Source organism: Mercenaria mercenaria, chromosome 18, assembly GCF_021730395.1.
Source record: "Mercenaria mercenaria strain notata chromosome 18, MADL_Memer_1, whole genome shotgun sequence".
Taxonomy (NCBI): domain Eukaryota; kingdom Metazoa; phylum Mollusca; class Bivalvia; order Venerida; family Veneridae; genus Mercenaria; species Mercenaria mercenaria.
The window spans coordinates 58,064,322-58,082,480 of NC_069378.1; the positions used below are offsets into that span (position 1 = coordinate 58,064,322).

At 35.8% G+C, this 18,159-nt stretch overlaps 1 protein-coding gene across 2 annotated transcripts in view; it reads right to left on the bottom strand.

The window, feature by feature from the left end:
• Positions 1–826: 826 nt before the first annotated feature.
• Positions 827–18,159, bottom strand: part of LOC123539528 (innexin unc-9-like) — a 147,286-nt gene continuing 129,953 nt past the window's right edge. For both annotated transcript variants that reach the window (XM_045324188.2, XM_045324187.2), the window contains exons 2-4: positions 8,977–9,105; positions 5,376–5,595; positions 827–4,591 (exon numbers count right to left, since the gene is read on the bottom strand). In XM_045324188.2, the coding sequence (XP_045180123.1) occupies positions 3,734–4,591; positions 5,376–5,595; positions 8,977–9,105 (1,207 nt within the window). In that variant the 3' untranslated portion in view covers positions 827–3,733. The remainder of the gene's footprint in view (positions 4,592–5,375; positions 5,596–8,976; positions 9,106–18,159) is intronic.

Sequence of the window (18,159 nt, forward strand, 5' to 3'; positions counted from 1 at the left end):
ACGCTATAAAACGCGTACATCACGCGTGATCATGTTCTAAAATACAAATGCAAGCCATTGGTTCTTATTATTATCGCAAACGTGTTGGCAAGTTGACTTTTACTGAAGTTTGTTTTTATATCTGAATCGGTACAAGAAATTGACTGCAAAATATGAAATTGTTCATAAAAATTGTTATTTTATGTGTTTACCTCGGGCTTTTGTCTTCGGTACCAACAAAAACACATCCGCCTGTTTGGGAATACACGTATCAGTATGAATTATTTGAGAAAATATACAGACAGGTTCAGTTTCTTTTGACTGACGTTAGGATATTGTCAAATAAACTTTCAGACAGACAATGTCCTCAAAACTGGAAGACCGGAAACAGCAAGTGCTATTATCTCGTGTTTTACCGGAAGTTAAACTGGTTCCAAAGTCAAGAAGCGTGTGAACGTCTTGGCGGTCATCTGGCGGTGTTGGAAAGTGAGCAAAAAGATACAACTGTTTCTGATTATTTGAACGGATTACTTAGAGATGAAAAACTGACACCAAATAATATTTGGATTGGAGGGTTCAGATATAGTAAGGAGGATGTTTCCTGGCGTTGGGTTACAGGAGGGAATGTGTCGTACGTTAACTGGGAACCAGACTCGGAAGGCAGTGGAACTGGCGGCCGCCACTGTATTGCACTAACAGGGCAGCATTGGAATGCTCATAAATGCTCCAAAGATTTGCACTATCTTTGTGAAAAACAACCTGTACTTTACTGAGTTTTTGAACGGTGTAAATATTCTCACGTGACGTAGAATGGACCATCGTTATCTTGTGGTAACAAATCAACTCATTGAAGATTATACATGTAGTTTATTTGTCAGCGATTTGTGCTATAAACAACGAGAGAACAATAATAAATTTCTTACTCGGATATTATCTAAATATTCTATATGAATTATTGACTTGTTATAAAGCAAGTTACTGAAAACCATATCTAAAATTGAAAAAGGTGTCCACAATCGCCGCTTGTTATCGAACTATTTGATGTAATTCAATTTTTTTGTTAAGGACCCATTTGTCGCAACACGGAAATACTAGCTAGTTCCCTGTCAGTAAGCGGAAATTCGTATGAATTTGAGATTTTTTTTTACCACAGACATATACAGCAGATGTATATTTCATTATATTCAATTTTTTATTGCTGCTTTTGACGTTTGAAATTAGAACTGTCGTAATAATAATTATGTTGTTTTGTAATGTTTCTATCACATATAACACTAGATCGTGTTAAATGACACATAGTTACACAGGCTGTGACAAAAATGTTGAAGGGTCGGTACGGTTTGTGATTCCCAGATGTTTAAAAGTAATTACGAATAATACTGAAAAACAGTTAACGGCTTTCTTATTCACACAACTGCCACGTAATTAAGTCGGCTATTTTCCATATAAAATGCAAAACATCTTATCTTTCAAAACATACGAAAAAAGTATTAAAATCATAAAAGAAAATCATTCAAATTGACATTTGTTTTAATAAACGCTTCAAAGTTCAGCTTTGTTCAAAATTCAGCTTTGTTCATTACATTTAAGCCGTGCCTAACAGGATAAAATGGTAAAGAGATTTTCTCTGCATAATTTATACGTGATTTTATTTTTTATCGAATCTCCCTGGAGCGTATTTGATTATTTTCCTTTTCTTGTCCCAAATAGGGTAAGTCCGTTAATAATGCAATTTCAAAAAATTGAACATAGTGTACCTTTAAAACATTTGACATTTATACACTTGCCATGGAAAGTACAACATTGTGAAGCCAAACCTTCGAAATGATTTTTATGACTATAGAGAGCAATAAAATATCTTAAATGTTTTTAGTAAAAGATACACATTCAAACATAATACAACCTTTTGGCACCAAAAAAAAAGTTAAATGGATTTCATTCAAACAGTTTCGACCATAATATATTTTTGAATATTTGATTTCTTACCATAAATAAATTCTAAATGTTTTGTGGTGGATCGGAATGTCTGTACACACTACTTAAAATGGAGCCAGTTTTGAACCATTTACAAAATGGATCTGGTGTAAATTAAAAATTATGTCTTTGAGTTTATATCATTCTTTGGGTTTATTGTTATGATATTTTACTGATGACGTTGCAAAAATGAGATAAAATATCCGATGTCGTTCTCTGAAAAATGAACTAAAATTTATAAAGTTAACAGGGGTGGAGCTGTGCGTATACATTGTGTGGAATAGGCTTTTAAGGGTCCATCATGGCGCGTCATATATTTTTGATAAAGAGTGTAATAAGAATAGGAACATTAACTTTCTAGATTTTGAAAAATTCTGGACCTAGCCTAACTTTCATACTAAATTAAAAAAAAAGACATTCTTGATGCATTAAATGTGATTACAAATTTGGCAATGTAACATTTCTTTATCTTGTTATGGATACATATACTTATTATACACTTAAGATGTGTATACTTGAAACAACTGTAATTAGTTGTCAAGGATGTAATTTCATATTAGTTTGTAACATGATATTTTCCCATTGTTTTTCATAAATTGAATAAGAAATTGTACAGAATTTTGCTGTTTCTTTTTCGTACAAGTGTTACAGAAAATAGTTCTCCGGAGCCTTTTATTTATTCATCGATCTGTTAAAGCATACAAATTTCAAAAGAGAAAGAGACAAAAATGTGTATATCTCGCCACCTCTGGTTCATACGACACGACTGCACCCCTGGAAATTACGGTATACATGATATGCGTTAATATGTGCATATTTTACTTTACAATACATGTATAATCTACATTTGGAATACTTTGTACACAGTTGTCATAAATTGCACGTGCACTCCTGCATATTTCTGTTCTGATGTCTTTGACCAGACACTTGTGTTTTGCATAAATACAGAATTATACGATAACCGAAATTGTTACGTCACACTATGGGACCGAATGTTGGACAAAATCCCCTGTGCACACGAACCATTTACTCCAGAATCATATGCCTAAGTGATACTACCATTTAAACATTTCAGTTTTCTTTAAGAGAAGTTAAAAAAAAAGAAGATTTATAGTAGTATTTCAGTTCCAAGCGATTAAAGATTTTAAATGGATATTCCTTTTAAAACGCAACGGCTTATGTGTGCGCTTGAGGATTTCATCCGGGGAATTTTTGTGTGTGTACTTCTTTGGGACTAACTTCAGAACGCAATCCATACGTGTTGAACTCACTGGACCTATTCATTCTGCTCTGCGTTTTCTTACTGATAACCTCTGTTTGTTGTCGGTTACCAAGCGTCTGTAGGCCAAGACGAGTACATAGTAGGTTATGTAATTGTCTGTTTTTCTCTGAAATGTTGACTTTTACACATTGTACATGACGATTAACGAACACGTTTTCGGGACAGTCAACTGAAGGATGCTACATGGGATTTTGTTTAGGTGTTTATCTACAATATTGCACTCTTATTTACAATAAATGCATTTGAATAACCTCACTAAAGCTAGCACTTTCTCTTTGGTTGCAAGAGAATATAAACAAAAGCTACAGACGCCATTTTGCTATCACAGCGCCACCTATGAGACATCTAAACTTCCGTTTCCGAGAAACTGGAATGCACAACACCACCATTCGGAATGTATCGGTCGTTTTCGATCAATTCATTTAGTTCCGCTTGCGTTTTCTCACTTAGAAAGTGTTGTTGAGCTTTTAGAATTCCGAGAATTTTTCGAACGGTTAGTCAGACGTTCGAATTGTCGTCTGATATTTGGTTTGTTGCGTGTTTGAATAAAGGTTTATTCCGGTAATAGTGCCATAATTGGACAATTAACTCTGACACTAAAACGTCATTTGCATTTTTACCCACAAGTCTTAGGACGAATATTCCGTCTTGGCGTAGATACTGTTCACAAAATTTCACAGCCATTTTCTTGTCAAGTTCCGACTTATAACAGTCATTGACTCGCAAGAATTTCTTCATATAGCGAATTCGGTGCTGTCTGAATATCATTATATAGGCCCATATAAGAAAGTTTGCAGTGCTTAAAACAGACACTGCCACCAACCAAAACCAAATAAACATGAAAATTTTCTCATTAAATAGGTTTATAGGTAGTACACATTGTACGCTATACTGTTGAACGTTACGTAGTTGACGTATGCTAAAATCACACATTGTCACGCGGGGAAAACGTGGGCTTTCTTCAAAGTCTTCTCCACGTGAAAGTTTTCCCATAACCTCAAATCCATACGCGTTATAATTAGTCCCGAGAAATTCATTTAATATAAACAATTGCCCAACAGCGTTGGTCATATACAATAATTTTATAAACATATAAATAGTCACCAGGTAGTTTCCATAACGCTTGCCACAAACTATACAACAAAATTTTGATATCGTCTGCCGCAACCTAATGAAGCAGCCTGATCTATATTCCCGCGCATTTTCAAGCCAACGGTCCATGTATTTTACGATATGTCGAATAGTTCTCTCACGCTCTTCCGGAGAGATGTACTGGGTCTCCGCCGCTAATGTGACAATTTTGTCCAAATTGACTCCAGCCGACGCTGTTAGTATACGCCACAATATACACGGTATCTACAATACAAATCAAAACAATTAGAAAACATGTATATATTAATTTTTTACTACCCTATTACTTTTTAATTTGTCTTGTTATATTTAGTTTAAAATCAAAACCGACACAATTAACTTTACAATTTTAATTGTAGAGAACGAACAAATGTTTGCACCCGGACATAATTACAGAGGAGTGTGGACAAAGGCGAAGAACTATCGGCCGTCCGCACGCCAGACGGATGGCGTCATCTGTTAAAATATTTCTACATCCAATGCTAGGTTTCGAATTCAAAATCAGCGTCCGTAACCCCTAAGCCGTGTAGGTCGTAAATTAGTTAAAATACATACATGAATAATGCAAATTTCCACTGTCCAAGCTTTTTGTGGATTGAAACGAGACGCAAGCAGGCAATTAGAAATCCAGTTTTGTATGGCTAGTATGTCCTTATAGCCTGCTGTAAAATTGTAGGTTTTACACATTTAGTAGAAACAGTACCAACGTGCAATTTTGACAAAATAGTGGTCCGATCTTATTTTAGACAGATAGCGCTTTGATGGTAATGTCTCGTATCAACCAATCATAAACAGATAACGACATGCCGACATAATCCCAATATTACAATGTTTTCTGGGATAATAGTGACAATAAAGAGAACAAAATGTTTCACGTTCGTACTCCAGGAACACAAGTGATTTTTTCTTAAAACCAAAACTCGGCTATGCAGGAACTAGAAGAACAATCAGGAATACACTAAAATAAACAATGTCAGTTTCTTTTTTATGTAACTGGTACCCTGCTTACCTTAAATAACAATGCCTGGAAGAGAAGAATCATCGGGACCCACTGGTAGTAACCAATTTCCGTCTCTTTTTTCGTGTAATCGTACTTGGGTATATCATTATCGAAATGCACAAAATACGTGTTTGACACCCAGCAAACGTTATTTGTGTAGTCCACCATAGCATCTGTAAACTCCGCCGGGCACCAGCAATGAATGGGTTCGCCCACATACTGCTTCGTACTGAAAAAAGTTACTCGTATAATTTGCATTTGTCTATGAAAATAATGTATGTTTATTTTGTGTTTCTGTTTCTTAAAGTGGATTACTTACTTTGGCGCGACAACACTTACGAACTGCCTTGCATATTTATTGTTTTCAAGAACCTCTTAAACGAACACAACGCTTTGTTGTCTTTTTATACAGTTAATATGTGATTCACATTTAATCGAGTATCAGCTGTTTTTTGCGTTTATAATATATCAAGCAGATGGTTATGCGCAGGTGGTCTTGTTTGTTTATTTGCAAGACAATGGCTAATATATAAAGTTGTCAGAAATAATTGTATGGAATTATATTTCGTACAAGTATAATATTTCTGGGAAATTACCGCTGGCAAGGTTATTTCCAGGCTGGCAAGTCTTAATGTTTATACTGGTAATTTCAAGAATATAATTCATTTAGAATATTTATGATATAAATGTATGAGAATACATGTGAAAGCAAACCTACATTTTTGTTACAGTCATATAATATAACAAAGCCATGACACGTGTGCACATAGACTTACGCGTGTCATGTGATATCTTATAAGTGAGCACGTCAAAGATTAATTTTTATGCATTGAGAAAGATTTGCACGTCATTTTCTTTGCCCTAACACTTAACTGACTGCATGTACACGCAAAACACATCACGTAAAAACGTGAGCGCATAAATGCTATCGCGTGCGCATGCGCAAGAAAATATCTCTCCACTCTTCCATCTGTATCTTTACCATCATGCAAACAAAGCTTTCCTTAGAACATTAAAAGCTATTTAAGATTAAAAGCAATAAAGAAAACTGATATATGCACTCCAGGTATAACCTTGACTTAACTTTTGCATAAAGGACATAACGAATAATTAAAAGCAATCAAAGGGGCTGTAACTAATGATGACAAGTAATGGGTCATATTTAAACAAGAGCTCGTCGAACACGAAATGCCCCCCTTGATACATTCAGTAACTGCACAAGGAACAGAAATTATATGCTCACTGTAAACAAAAGTTCTACTGTTCTGATTCAATGTGACCTTGACCTTATACCTATTGACCTCAGATCCACAGGGGTCATCTGCTGGTCATGATCAACCTCCCTGTTAAGTTTCGTGATCCAAGGCCCAAGCGTTCTCAAGGTATCGTCCGGAAAGAATTTAACTGTTCCGGGTCAATGTGACCTTAACCTTTGGCCTACTGACCTCAAAATCTATAGGGGTCATCTACTGGCCATGACCAACCTCCCTAACAAGTTTCATGATCCTAGGCCTAAACGTTCTCAAGTAATTGTCTGGAAACGATTTAAATGTTCCAGGTCACTGTAACCTTGACCTTTGATCTACTGACCTCAAAATCAAAAGGGGTCATCTGATGGTCATGATGAACCTCTCTATAATCTTTCATGACCCTTGGCCCAAGCGTTCTGAAGTTATCGTCCAGAAACTGTTTCACTGTTTCTGGCCAGTGTGGCCTTGAACTTTGACCTAATGACCTCAAAATCAATAGGAGTCATCTGCTGGTCATGATCAATCTATCATCAATTTTCCTGATCCTAGGCCCAAGCCTTCTTATCGCCCAGAAACCATTTTACTTTTCCTGGTCACTGTGACATTGACCTTTGAGCTACTGATCTCAAAATTAATAGGGGCCGTCTGCTGGTGATGACCAACCTCCCTATCATCTTTCATGATCCTAAGCCCAAGCAATCTTGAGTTATCATCCGGAAACCGTTTAACATTTCCGGGTCACTGTGACCTTGATCTTTGACATACTAACCTCAAAATCAATAGGAGTCATCTGCTGGTCAGGACCAACCTCCCTATCAACTTTCATCATCCTAGACCCAAGCGTTCTTGAGTTATCATCCGGAAACCGTTTAACTGTTCAGGGTCACTGTGACCTTGACCTTTGACAAACAGACCTCAAAATCGATAGGATTTTTCTGCTGGTCATGACCAACCCCTCTATCAATTTTCATGATCCTAGGCCCAAGCATTCTTGAGTTATCATCCGGAAACCGTATAACTGTTCAGGGTCACTGTGACCTTGACCTTTGACATACTGATCTCAAAATTAATAGGGGTCATCTGCTGGTGATGACAAACCTTTCTATCAACTTTCATGATCCAAGGCCCAAGGTTCTTAAGTTATCATCCGGAAACAGATTGGTCTACATTCCGACCGACCGACCGACCGACCGACATCTGCAAAACAATATACTCATCCTTCTTCGAAGGTGGGGGGGGGGGGGGGGGGGGGGCATAAAAAATAGGGAATGTACGGAAGCTCCAATGTGACAAGTGTGAGGTTTTTTTCTATCTTGTGGCTAAGAGATAGATCTCAATCCCATGAGATAAGTCACTCAAGACCAGTAGATACTATTTCGTTCCCATGACTGAATATCCCGCTACCATGAGATAACCATCTCTTTCCCACGCGATACTATCTTATTTCCACGCAGCCACGACATACTATCTACTTCTGAGTAAGAAATGATATTGCGAGCTTCAAAATTGAAATTCAAAGAGCCTTCAAGTTGAAATTCATAGGTTTTGTACTTTATGTGAGTTTTGGTTTGACGTCGTTTTCATTAGCAGAATTTATTCCTGGATGCAGTAACAGTACTGATAATTTCCCGGATCTAGCAGTTGTTGAGCGTGTTTGATATCTATCAAATCATCACCGTGAACTTTCGCATTTCCAAGGTGTCAAACTTGCAACCTCTTGATCCATAGTCCTCTGCTGAGCTTAAGGGTGTGGATATTGTATATATTTAACTCTAGATCGTTCCTGTCTACTTACAAAACGAGCCCATCAGGTTACAGTAAAGCAAACGACCTCTAAAAGGGTGGTCACAGGTTCAAATCTCGGGCGGAGCTTGCAGACATCGTTTTAAATGACTAGGACAATTCGTCCTCCAATTATTTCATACGGGCAAGTTATTAATGTGCTGGTTGAAGACACCCTCACTATATTGCAATAAACCAAACAAGAAAACATTCCTAAAACCAGCATTTCAATTACGTAGTTTGGAATGAATGGACAGAGATCCAATGGTCCATTTGATAAAATGTGATACAAAGTCGAAACGTACTCGCCCTCGTCTGATATATGCTGTAGACCATTCGCCATTTACTATAGGCGAATTAACATGATGTTGTATTAAATTTACCGCTGTAAGCCTACTGACATATCCCACTGTTTTTACGCAAAAACTTGTGGTAGGTCTTTAATTCTCTAATTGACTTAGACGTCTTGTCGTCAGTCAATCGCCATGCGATTTCACGGAACTCCATCCGACGTCCTTTTCACTGAAAGTCCTGCTATTAGAAAAATGAGCTTGAACGAAACAAAGTTATGCACGTACCTGACCACGATAGTGAAGATGATGAATATGATTGTCGTATAGAGATGGTTTAAGCGGTCAATCCAGTCGTCATCGTATCGGCCCTTTAGCCGCGCGTAAGTCGCAAAACTCCCCAATACACTGTCAAGCCTGAAATATAAACAGAACATATATAATATTTGTTGATTTAAACTCATCATACTGACCAACATGCTAGGTTGTAACGGTCAAGCATGAAAAAAAAAACAACATAAGAGTAATGTTCGTAAGTGTGACGTCGTGACATCGACCTGTCGTGATGTCGGCCTGTGTTCATATTGGCCTGTCGTGATGTCGACCTTTCGTCATATTGACCTGTGGTCTATTTGACCCTTTATCCCTGCGTTGGTTTCAAGCCTACCAAATACATCATGAAACCTGAATTATATGAGAGACGGCCCACCCCTAGAATGTAACATGAAGGTGAGGTTTCAATCTTCTGTTTCTTTTCTTTTTACATAAAAATTGTTTGTTGCAAATATGTACTCTCTGAAAACTGGGAAGATATCTTGACTACCAAAAATACAGACAACAGCAGCAACCAAACTAAAAAAAAATCGAACAAAATGCAAACGGTAAAATGATGGCACAAGTTATGCATTCATACATCTCTTTTAAAAATATCTGAGATCATAATTTTTCCCTCATTCCTTTATTACAGTATAGCTTTCTTTTCTCATATTTCGCTTAACTATATCGAGCCATAACTTGCACTCCTTACTCTTTCTTTATTGTTTGAACATCTGAAATCATAACGTTTTCTCTCATGCATAGTTTTATTAGCTGTAAGAACATTTTTCCTCTATAAATCATTTAAATATCTATAATAACTTTTCTCTCTATGAAATATATATTACTTTAAATTTCTGAGACCGTGTTAGATCTACCAGGACAGACCTTAGTGCTACGTATAACCAACTTAAATATAGTTCTAGTTCAATCAATGAATCTGTCATGCTTAAGAAATACCTCTTTTCTGCTTCGAAGCAAAATCAATAATATTGAACACTGAACGTATTTCGTTAAACAAAATAAATGTCGTCACTGTATAAATGTAACAAGTACTATGCGCTGACGAGAGATGAATAAATTCAACTCTACTGTATATACATGTATAATGTATTTTGTAAAAACATATTGTAAAAGCTTCCATGAAATGACCACCAACAAAACCCCTTTCTGACCCTTAATTCCTTCACAACATACTCATCATCCTCGTCCTCATCGTGCTTTGGTCTCACTATTTCATGAAATATCTCTGCCATTTACACACTTCAGACATTAAACCAACATTTGCTTTATCGCTGCTTCAAACTGGCTGTTACTAAAAGTCACAAATTTTCGCGACACTAGTTTTACACCATTAACATCCTAACAAAAACTTATGTGTTGTAACATATGCGCATATGCGCATTACACTCTCCGTAATTCTGACACGTATTCACATTTATGTTATTTCCCCAAGTATGAAAAATATTGAATTATAAGATGGCAGGGGCATCTGCTGCCAAGTTATTGCCAAGTCCGCGAGTTTACAAAATTCCTTCAAATTAACTCCATTTTGTTTTCTTTAAAAAACAAAACAAAAACAAAAACTAAAGCAATCAAAATATTGCTTCATATTATATGGTCCATTGTCCTTTTATCTGATAATAAAGATAACAGTACATTAATGTTTTGAAATCACAATTATTATCTTAATTGAAATCAATTAACTGCAGTTTAAGTGTGCATATTTATGCATTTTACTAGAGGCATTAATTTTAACGAATTTGCAAAAATGCACAACAGTAGAATTTTAACTAAAGACAAACATGACCTGTAAATGGTCACAATCGTTTCTTATAAGTATGTGATGAAAATAAAAGTCTTTTACCAAAGAAACCTCAGATATAATCTAAAACAGTTCATTAAATATATTAGAATTTTAGAAATATATCTAAATTATAATTATTGTGATATATCATGACAGAGCCGCGCAAACACATTACACGAATTCACTTACATTAATAGTTCATAACACTAAATACGTTTACATCCGAATATATGGTCAGTTAAAAACCATCCCAGCATAATATGCGAAACAAAATAACTAGATATAAATACAAAACTGTATGGTATTATTATAACTGCGATAATTCTAATAAATGAAGACATATTTGGGTGACGTATCTTGCATATGTTTGCCAAAGTAAAATAGTGTTACACATATTCTTACGTATTAATTTCATCTGGGCCAAATGTTTAGAACACAAGGGACCGCAAACGTTTCTCTACAAACAATGCTGATTAAAAACAGATATTTATCTCTAATACAGTTGTTGAATTCAATTTCATTTATTTTCCCGAATGGAAATAATTTCTCCTACTTGCTAGGAATCTATTTCGGTAATTATCTCTCACAGGGCGAATTGCGCAAGCGCATTCGGAGGTTAAACAACACAAAACTTGGAGGTTATAATTTTTTAAAACAATGTTCTAAAGGCAATCGCGCTATTAAATTCCGGGTTAAAATTGTTATAACTGTTTTGAAAAGAGTTAGTATCATTCTAGAAATGTGGTTCAAAAACTGAACTTGAGTGCTAAAAATATCATTGAGATATCAATTTCAATTTCAATTTATGCTTCCGTGTTGCAATACACCATAAAGCATCATCCGACCGAGAAAAAGTTCCCCTGTATGAAAATAAATCGTGTTTAAAAGCATTTCGGAAAACCAATGATTCGTCTAGATGGAATATATCGTATTTCTGTGTAATAACCAACATAAATTCACTCTCAGGCGGTCGTAACTGGTCATTTTATCTAAAAGGCCGAGAAATGGTCGGCGAATGAAATTACTGGTTTCTTATATTAATTAGTTGTTACAGACCAATTTTTGGAAATATAAAGCAGTTTTTATCTGCAGACACATTATTACTCTATGCACGCGATCACGTGACTTTGTTTGTGGTATAAATCAATTTTCATCAAGACAAAGCGAAATTTCTTTCCTATGATAAAATATTTCGTCTGATTTCAAGTTTTATGAAGAATATATAATATATTATCACTTTCCCTCAGAGATAATCAACCTTATGGTCTCTTTCAATATTTCTAAAATGACATATATTTAAGTGGAGTAAGAATGAGGCCTCTGTGGTCGTGTGGTTGCTGTACGAATCAGTTGTCTCTCACCACTGTTGGCTCGAAACCTTCCTTGGAGTTCAGAATTTTGTGAATTGAGTAAGCCAGTTGTCTGGCTGAAGGTCGGTGGTTCCGAACAAGAACTAAAACAAGAACTCCGCCAAGCGGGGCAATATACGCCCGAAGGGTTATATCAGAGGATGGGAGCAAAGTTTAAAGAACTTGACTGTTGAAGTCCAAAGGACAGGAACAACAAAGGGATGAAATTAAAAAAACAAAAACAAAACAAAAAAAAAAAATCAAAGTCCTCAAAAAATAATAAAAAATTCAAAGGCCACAAAAAAATCCTTGCCGGGTACAGATATGTCAAAGTACACCTAAAAGGTTGAGGTACTATCCATGTTGTACCACAGAAAAGTGGTTTTGGGTTTTCCCTACGGCCAATAATAAAAAAGTTACAAAACAGGCTATTTATAGTAACATAAAAGGGAAGTAATTAAAAAAATATTGTAAGTGAACAAACAGGGATCTGCCAAATAAAAACAAGAACACCACAATGCAGAGCAATATACACACGAAACAAAGTCATATGACCTTTGACCCCTAATAGTGACCTTGATCTTGAAGCAAGCCATCCGAAACAAGCGCTCTGCACGTCGTCCGATGTGGTGTATACATTTGTGCCAAGTTTCTTTGAAATCCTTCAAGCAGTTCAAGAGTTACAGAGCTGACACGAAACAAACTCATATGACCTTTGACCCCCAAGGGTGACCTTGACCTTAAGCAAGCCATATCCGAAACATGCACTCTGCACATCGTCTTGATGTGGCGAACATTTGTGTCAAGTTTCTTCGAAATCCTTCAAGAGTTACAGAGCGGACACGAAATTGCTAACGGACGGACATACAGACGGACGGACAGACGGACATCGGGAGTGTAACATAATACGTCCCTTCGGGCGTATAAAAATCACTCTTTTGTATTGTCTATATTGCACGGAACATTTGGCATATTCCATAAGTCGTTTCATATATCAATGCGCTATGATAACAAGGGAAATTCACAATTAACAATGAGTGATTATAAATGTGTGTGCGTGTGTGTGCGTGTGTGTGATTCACTTCATTTCGTTAAAATATAAACAAACTTATGTGTACTTAAAATTGTAAATATGTTTTAAACTTAAAGAAAACACTTCAAAATAATTCAACGAAATTCTAACGGTGAGAAAAAAAACCTATCAGATGGTTCCTTTTGCACGTGACAAATCAAACAATTGTAGAAGTGTGAAGAGCACTATATTTCGAATAAAAAATGTCCTCCATACGATTCTAGCACGTACTTAACTTGGGATATGTGTACTCAAAGAGTTTTAGTTACAGTAATAGACTGAATCATTTATATCGACACGTGAGACACAGACATATAGTAAAAAATGCATTAAAGAATATTACAGTACTGGAGCAGACATCAAAGTGTTTTTTTAAAACTACTATAATAATACATAAGACATCATGCCAGGCATTTTGTTCCATCCGAAAGCGTATACAGCGAACCTAATGACAGTTCAGTGTCTAGTTTAGTATTACCAAATAAAGCAGACTGGATAGTCTCCCTTCAATCGCTAAAAGATTTTTATACGTTTGCAGCAACGAAGAGATTTCTGTGCATTGATTTATCGAAAACACAGGTCTCTTAATTAATAGCGAGATAATACTTTTTCACAGCGCAGATTCATAACAACGCTCATTAAGAATGGCGCGTGCGACTTTTGTTGATATGGTTTCCATAGATACGATCGATTGTTTTTTCTTTATTGCAATTTAAGTACAGTAATTGAAATGATTGTTTAACAGGCCAGTAAATAAACCACAGTTATCCTACTTGAAAGAAAGTTAAACAATGATTTTATGCGAGCATAGATTGGTGCTTCGTGGTTTTACGAGAAAACGGACATTAAATTAATTGTCTTAAGAGTCACTGTTAATGGGGCCTTCAAAGAAATTCCTGCGCATGCCGCCTAAGGAAGATAATTGTCTTGTACAGAACGAGATATTACTGCAAGAAAGGGAAAAAAACAACATTCATTTGCGACTGTCGCTAAGTTCTAAACGGCTATCTTTAGTTCAATCCAATTATTTTAAACGAAATGGATGAGAAGCAGAACATTTGTAATTGTCACACCATTCATAATGTGTATCTTTTTAGTTCAATCCAATTTATTTCAGTCCAAATGAACTGGAGAATTGTTGTGACTGGCACAAATGGTTAGAATACTCCAACTAAAATCCTTTTTATATCATTTCAGAAACTTTTATCTTGGTGATAAATACATACAAGAGACGTTATTTTAGAGATACTTCTTTAAATGAATCAAGTCTGCTACAACCTAAAAAAAAATATATATATATATATATATATATATATATATTATGAATTTAAAGGTAGTGGACACGTAATGACAATCGAAATATGCGCCGCGCCACGAGAAAATCAACATAGTGCGTTTGCGGCCAGCATGGATCCAGACCAGCCTACGCATCCGCGCAATTAGAGAAACCGTTAGCGAACAGCATGGATCCTGACCAGACTGCGTGGCGATGCATTTTGTTGGTTTTCTCATGGTGCGGCTCATATTACAATTTCTCCGTATGCGAAATCGGTATTCTCCGGGGTGTTTTTGCGCGCGCGGGATTATCAATACCTACATCCGAAGAATGCCGAATTAGTTTATATTCTAACACAAGGAAATAAACTACATACATGTAGAGCAAAATCTATCTCGGGTTATTCTGCAATAAACCACTCGCGTGCAATGACGTCATACGATCCAGGTGCGTAGCACGGTCGTAAAAAGTAGTTACCATTTTTTCTAACACTGTTGATACTGGAATGTCGTGTTAGAATTGAAATAATAGGTTCCCAAGTGTGATTTATCGCAGAATAACCAGAGTTTTTCGTTCTTATGCGAAACAGTATATCACTCAGGCCTACGGCCTTCGTGATATATTTTTACGCATAAGATCTCAAAACTCGGGTTATTCTACGATAAACCACGTTTGGGAACTTATTATTTCTTAAATTATTCATTTTAGCTCGATTGTGACGAAAGCTTCAAACTTCTTTGAACCACTCTCAAGTTCGCTTTCTAGGAAACCCAGTACTTGTGAAGGCGTGTTCGTGAACCCATTGGGACTCGAACCCTTGACTCTCGGTTGAGCGGCAGGCATCTTAACCACTACGCCTCCGCTCTCCTTGCCTAACAAAAATAGGTAATGACATGAAAATTCTTCATGTGAAAATATAAGTCCTAACAGTTCCCATCGCGTCTTCTTCCAGAACACGCAACCGATTTGGTGACCTATGACTCGACAATAAATAGAAGAAACATCTAAATTTCATAACCTATTGGTTTTATTATTTGACGTAACAGAAGACATAAAATAAGTCGTATGTTTTAAACTCAATTCGTACCATTCATTGATCTCAGATATCAGCTCCGTCTTTGCTAACCGGTGAACCCATAAAAACTGCTAATGCGTCATGAACGATATTTTTATTGTTATTTTTAGAAATGAGGCACGTATACTTCATAAAGGCTGATCACTACCAAATAGAATGTAAGCCTCCGCAGGTCTAGTCACAAGTAGTCCAAATATAAATAGTACTAATCTTTTTTCCTTTCCTAGTGCATTTTCTCGGCAGCAACGTGCTTACTTTTACCCTACCGCGTTTCAGTATGTATCACTTTGCATTCTAATGAAATCGGCATGTTCCTATTGACTGCTAGATAAAAATGGCGGCGTAAGAATTTAATGTCACGAAAAGAGAAATTGAAAGAAGCGAAAAGTAGTAAAATCAGCGGGTTGTATTTAACGAACTGTAGTTTTCTTATATAAAAGTTAACACCCCCTTTTCTTTTTGTTTTTCTAAAGTAGCGATCTAGTTCTTTATGGGAATATAAGTCTCTGAAAATCTGATATGCTAGAAAATGTCGAAACACCGTTATGAAGTGAGTGGATTTTATATGAAATAAAGAGCAGCCGGATTTAGTGGTGTTCAGCCTAAAATGTGAAGTTCCGACTGGGATTGTACTGAAATTCAGAAGGAAAGAATTCCCATTCTATGTCAGTGCAAACATATCTTTTAAAACTACTTATACTGCATTGTCAATTTAAATAAAGTATCTATTTAACTGTGACGTCTAGGTTACAATACAAGATCTTTTTATAAACATTTTGAATGAGTGGAAGATACACATACGCGATAAAATAAATTATACGAATGCAAGGGCAGATTCGCAATTCTATGTGGGAATGAATACCAAAGTGATTTCCCGTCTATTCAATCGATAGGCTGTCTGAAATGTACTTGCCAACACACACACGTTTGTAACAATTTATTTCATTACAACTTTCGGCCAATCTCTTTTATCTCGAGGAATTCAAATAAAATAAGAAATAATTATTTAGAACCCTAACGTGTTTGACGCACACTGTCCAAAAAGTGAAATATTTCATTATGAGCGCGTCGATTGGTTAGAACGAATTGATAGATAGATGTAGAAAGCCAACTCTGTTTTCAATTAACGTTACTGGTCCACGAGATCTCCCCGAGATCTGAGGACTGAGGAACAAACTTCAATCATTTTTTGTAATTACGACCCGGCAATAGTGGTGTTATTTGATTAAGAAACTCTTTCTTTATTGATTTCCGCCCAACAACAATTTCTCCCCTTTTTGTTGAAGAGTATTCAATAAATTGGCGCGCTTCTACTGTTTGCCACCGCCGCTGCGTCAGACGATAGCCGTATTTGTCTATTTCCGTCATGCTGAGACGAATTAACGAACAAATAATCAAATTTACGCCAAAGAACAAACACTAATCTTTAAACAGTATACAGTAATTTGGAAATTAGGCAGTTGTATATTTATGAACTGCCAATGTGTAAACACATCTGACAATGTTGGAAATCGCACACATCATAATTGTTTCTGGTCTTGACCGTTTTGATATTCGAAACCTTTTTTTACGTACTTCCATTTTCTAAGAATAGCAATCATACATCTTGACGTTACCAATGGTTATTTCTTAGCACTGTATCAATAAACAGTTTGTAACAATTGTCCAAAGTGCCATTACGTAATAAACTAAGATTTATAGTAAATTGTTAAGACCTCAAGTCATATTAAATAAATCCCTTTGAGGACTCTAAACATACATTTTTACGTAAATGGCAAACCAACAATATTTGACTGGTAAACTTATATCGCATTTACAAACTAACTAAAAGAAGTTTCAGTTACTGTAACAATATTTCATCTTTACAAATAATCAACAAGTAGCTATTTTACGTGACAACATATGCAAAAATCATCAGTAATAACTGTATAATATACAAAACAAAGAATTTATAGTATGAACAGACAAGCTATTAGATGGTAAGTTAATTTCTTATCGATATTTCCGTTAAAATTACGCTACATAAAACTATTTTATTAAACATGGATATCAACTGACATTTTGACAATATATCATTTTTACGACACCAGTCGAACGTCGGCCACGTTTTAAATGTGTCAGAGAAGTTACAAGAACAATCTCGAAACTCGGAGATAAAATAAAAACGAATCTGACAAATCCAACGTCAAAGCTGTTTTTTTCCAACATACATTTAACCCCACTTGTAACTATATTCGTTGTTATTATATATCGGATATAAAGATGCAGGTCTAAAAGTTCCTTTTTTGGCAACATACATGCAGATAATACATTTATATTTACCAAAAATATAGACGTTATAATTGAAGGATAATTAATGTGTGATCGCTGTCTTTATAATTATTTAATCACATCTTTTTTACTGTATTTTATTCACTGTAGAGAGAACGGGTTACAATATTTCAATGCACTTTAATATACAGTACAGTGTTTCTAAAAACCTGAAATTGTATATGTTGTGGAAAGCGTGCTTTGTCGGCAGTTCTTTCAGCGAGTAAACATAAACTGACACAGTAAATGAATCAATAGACATAAAAT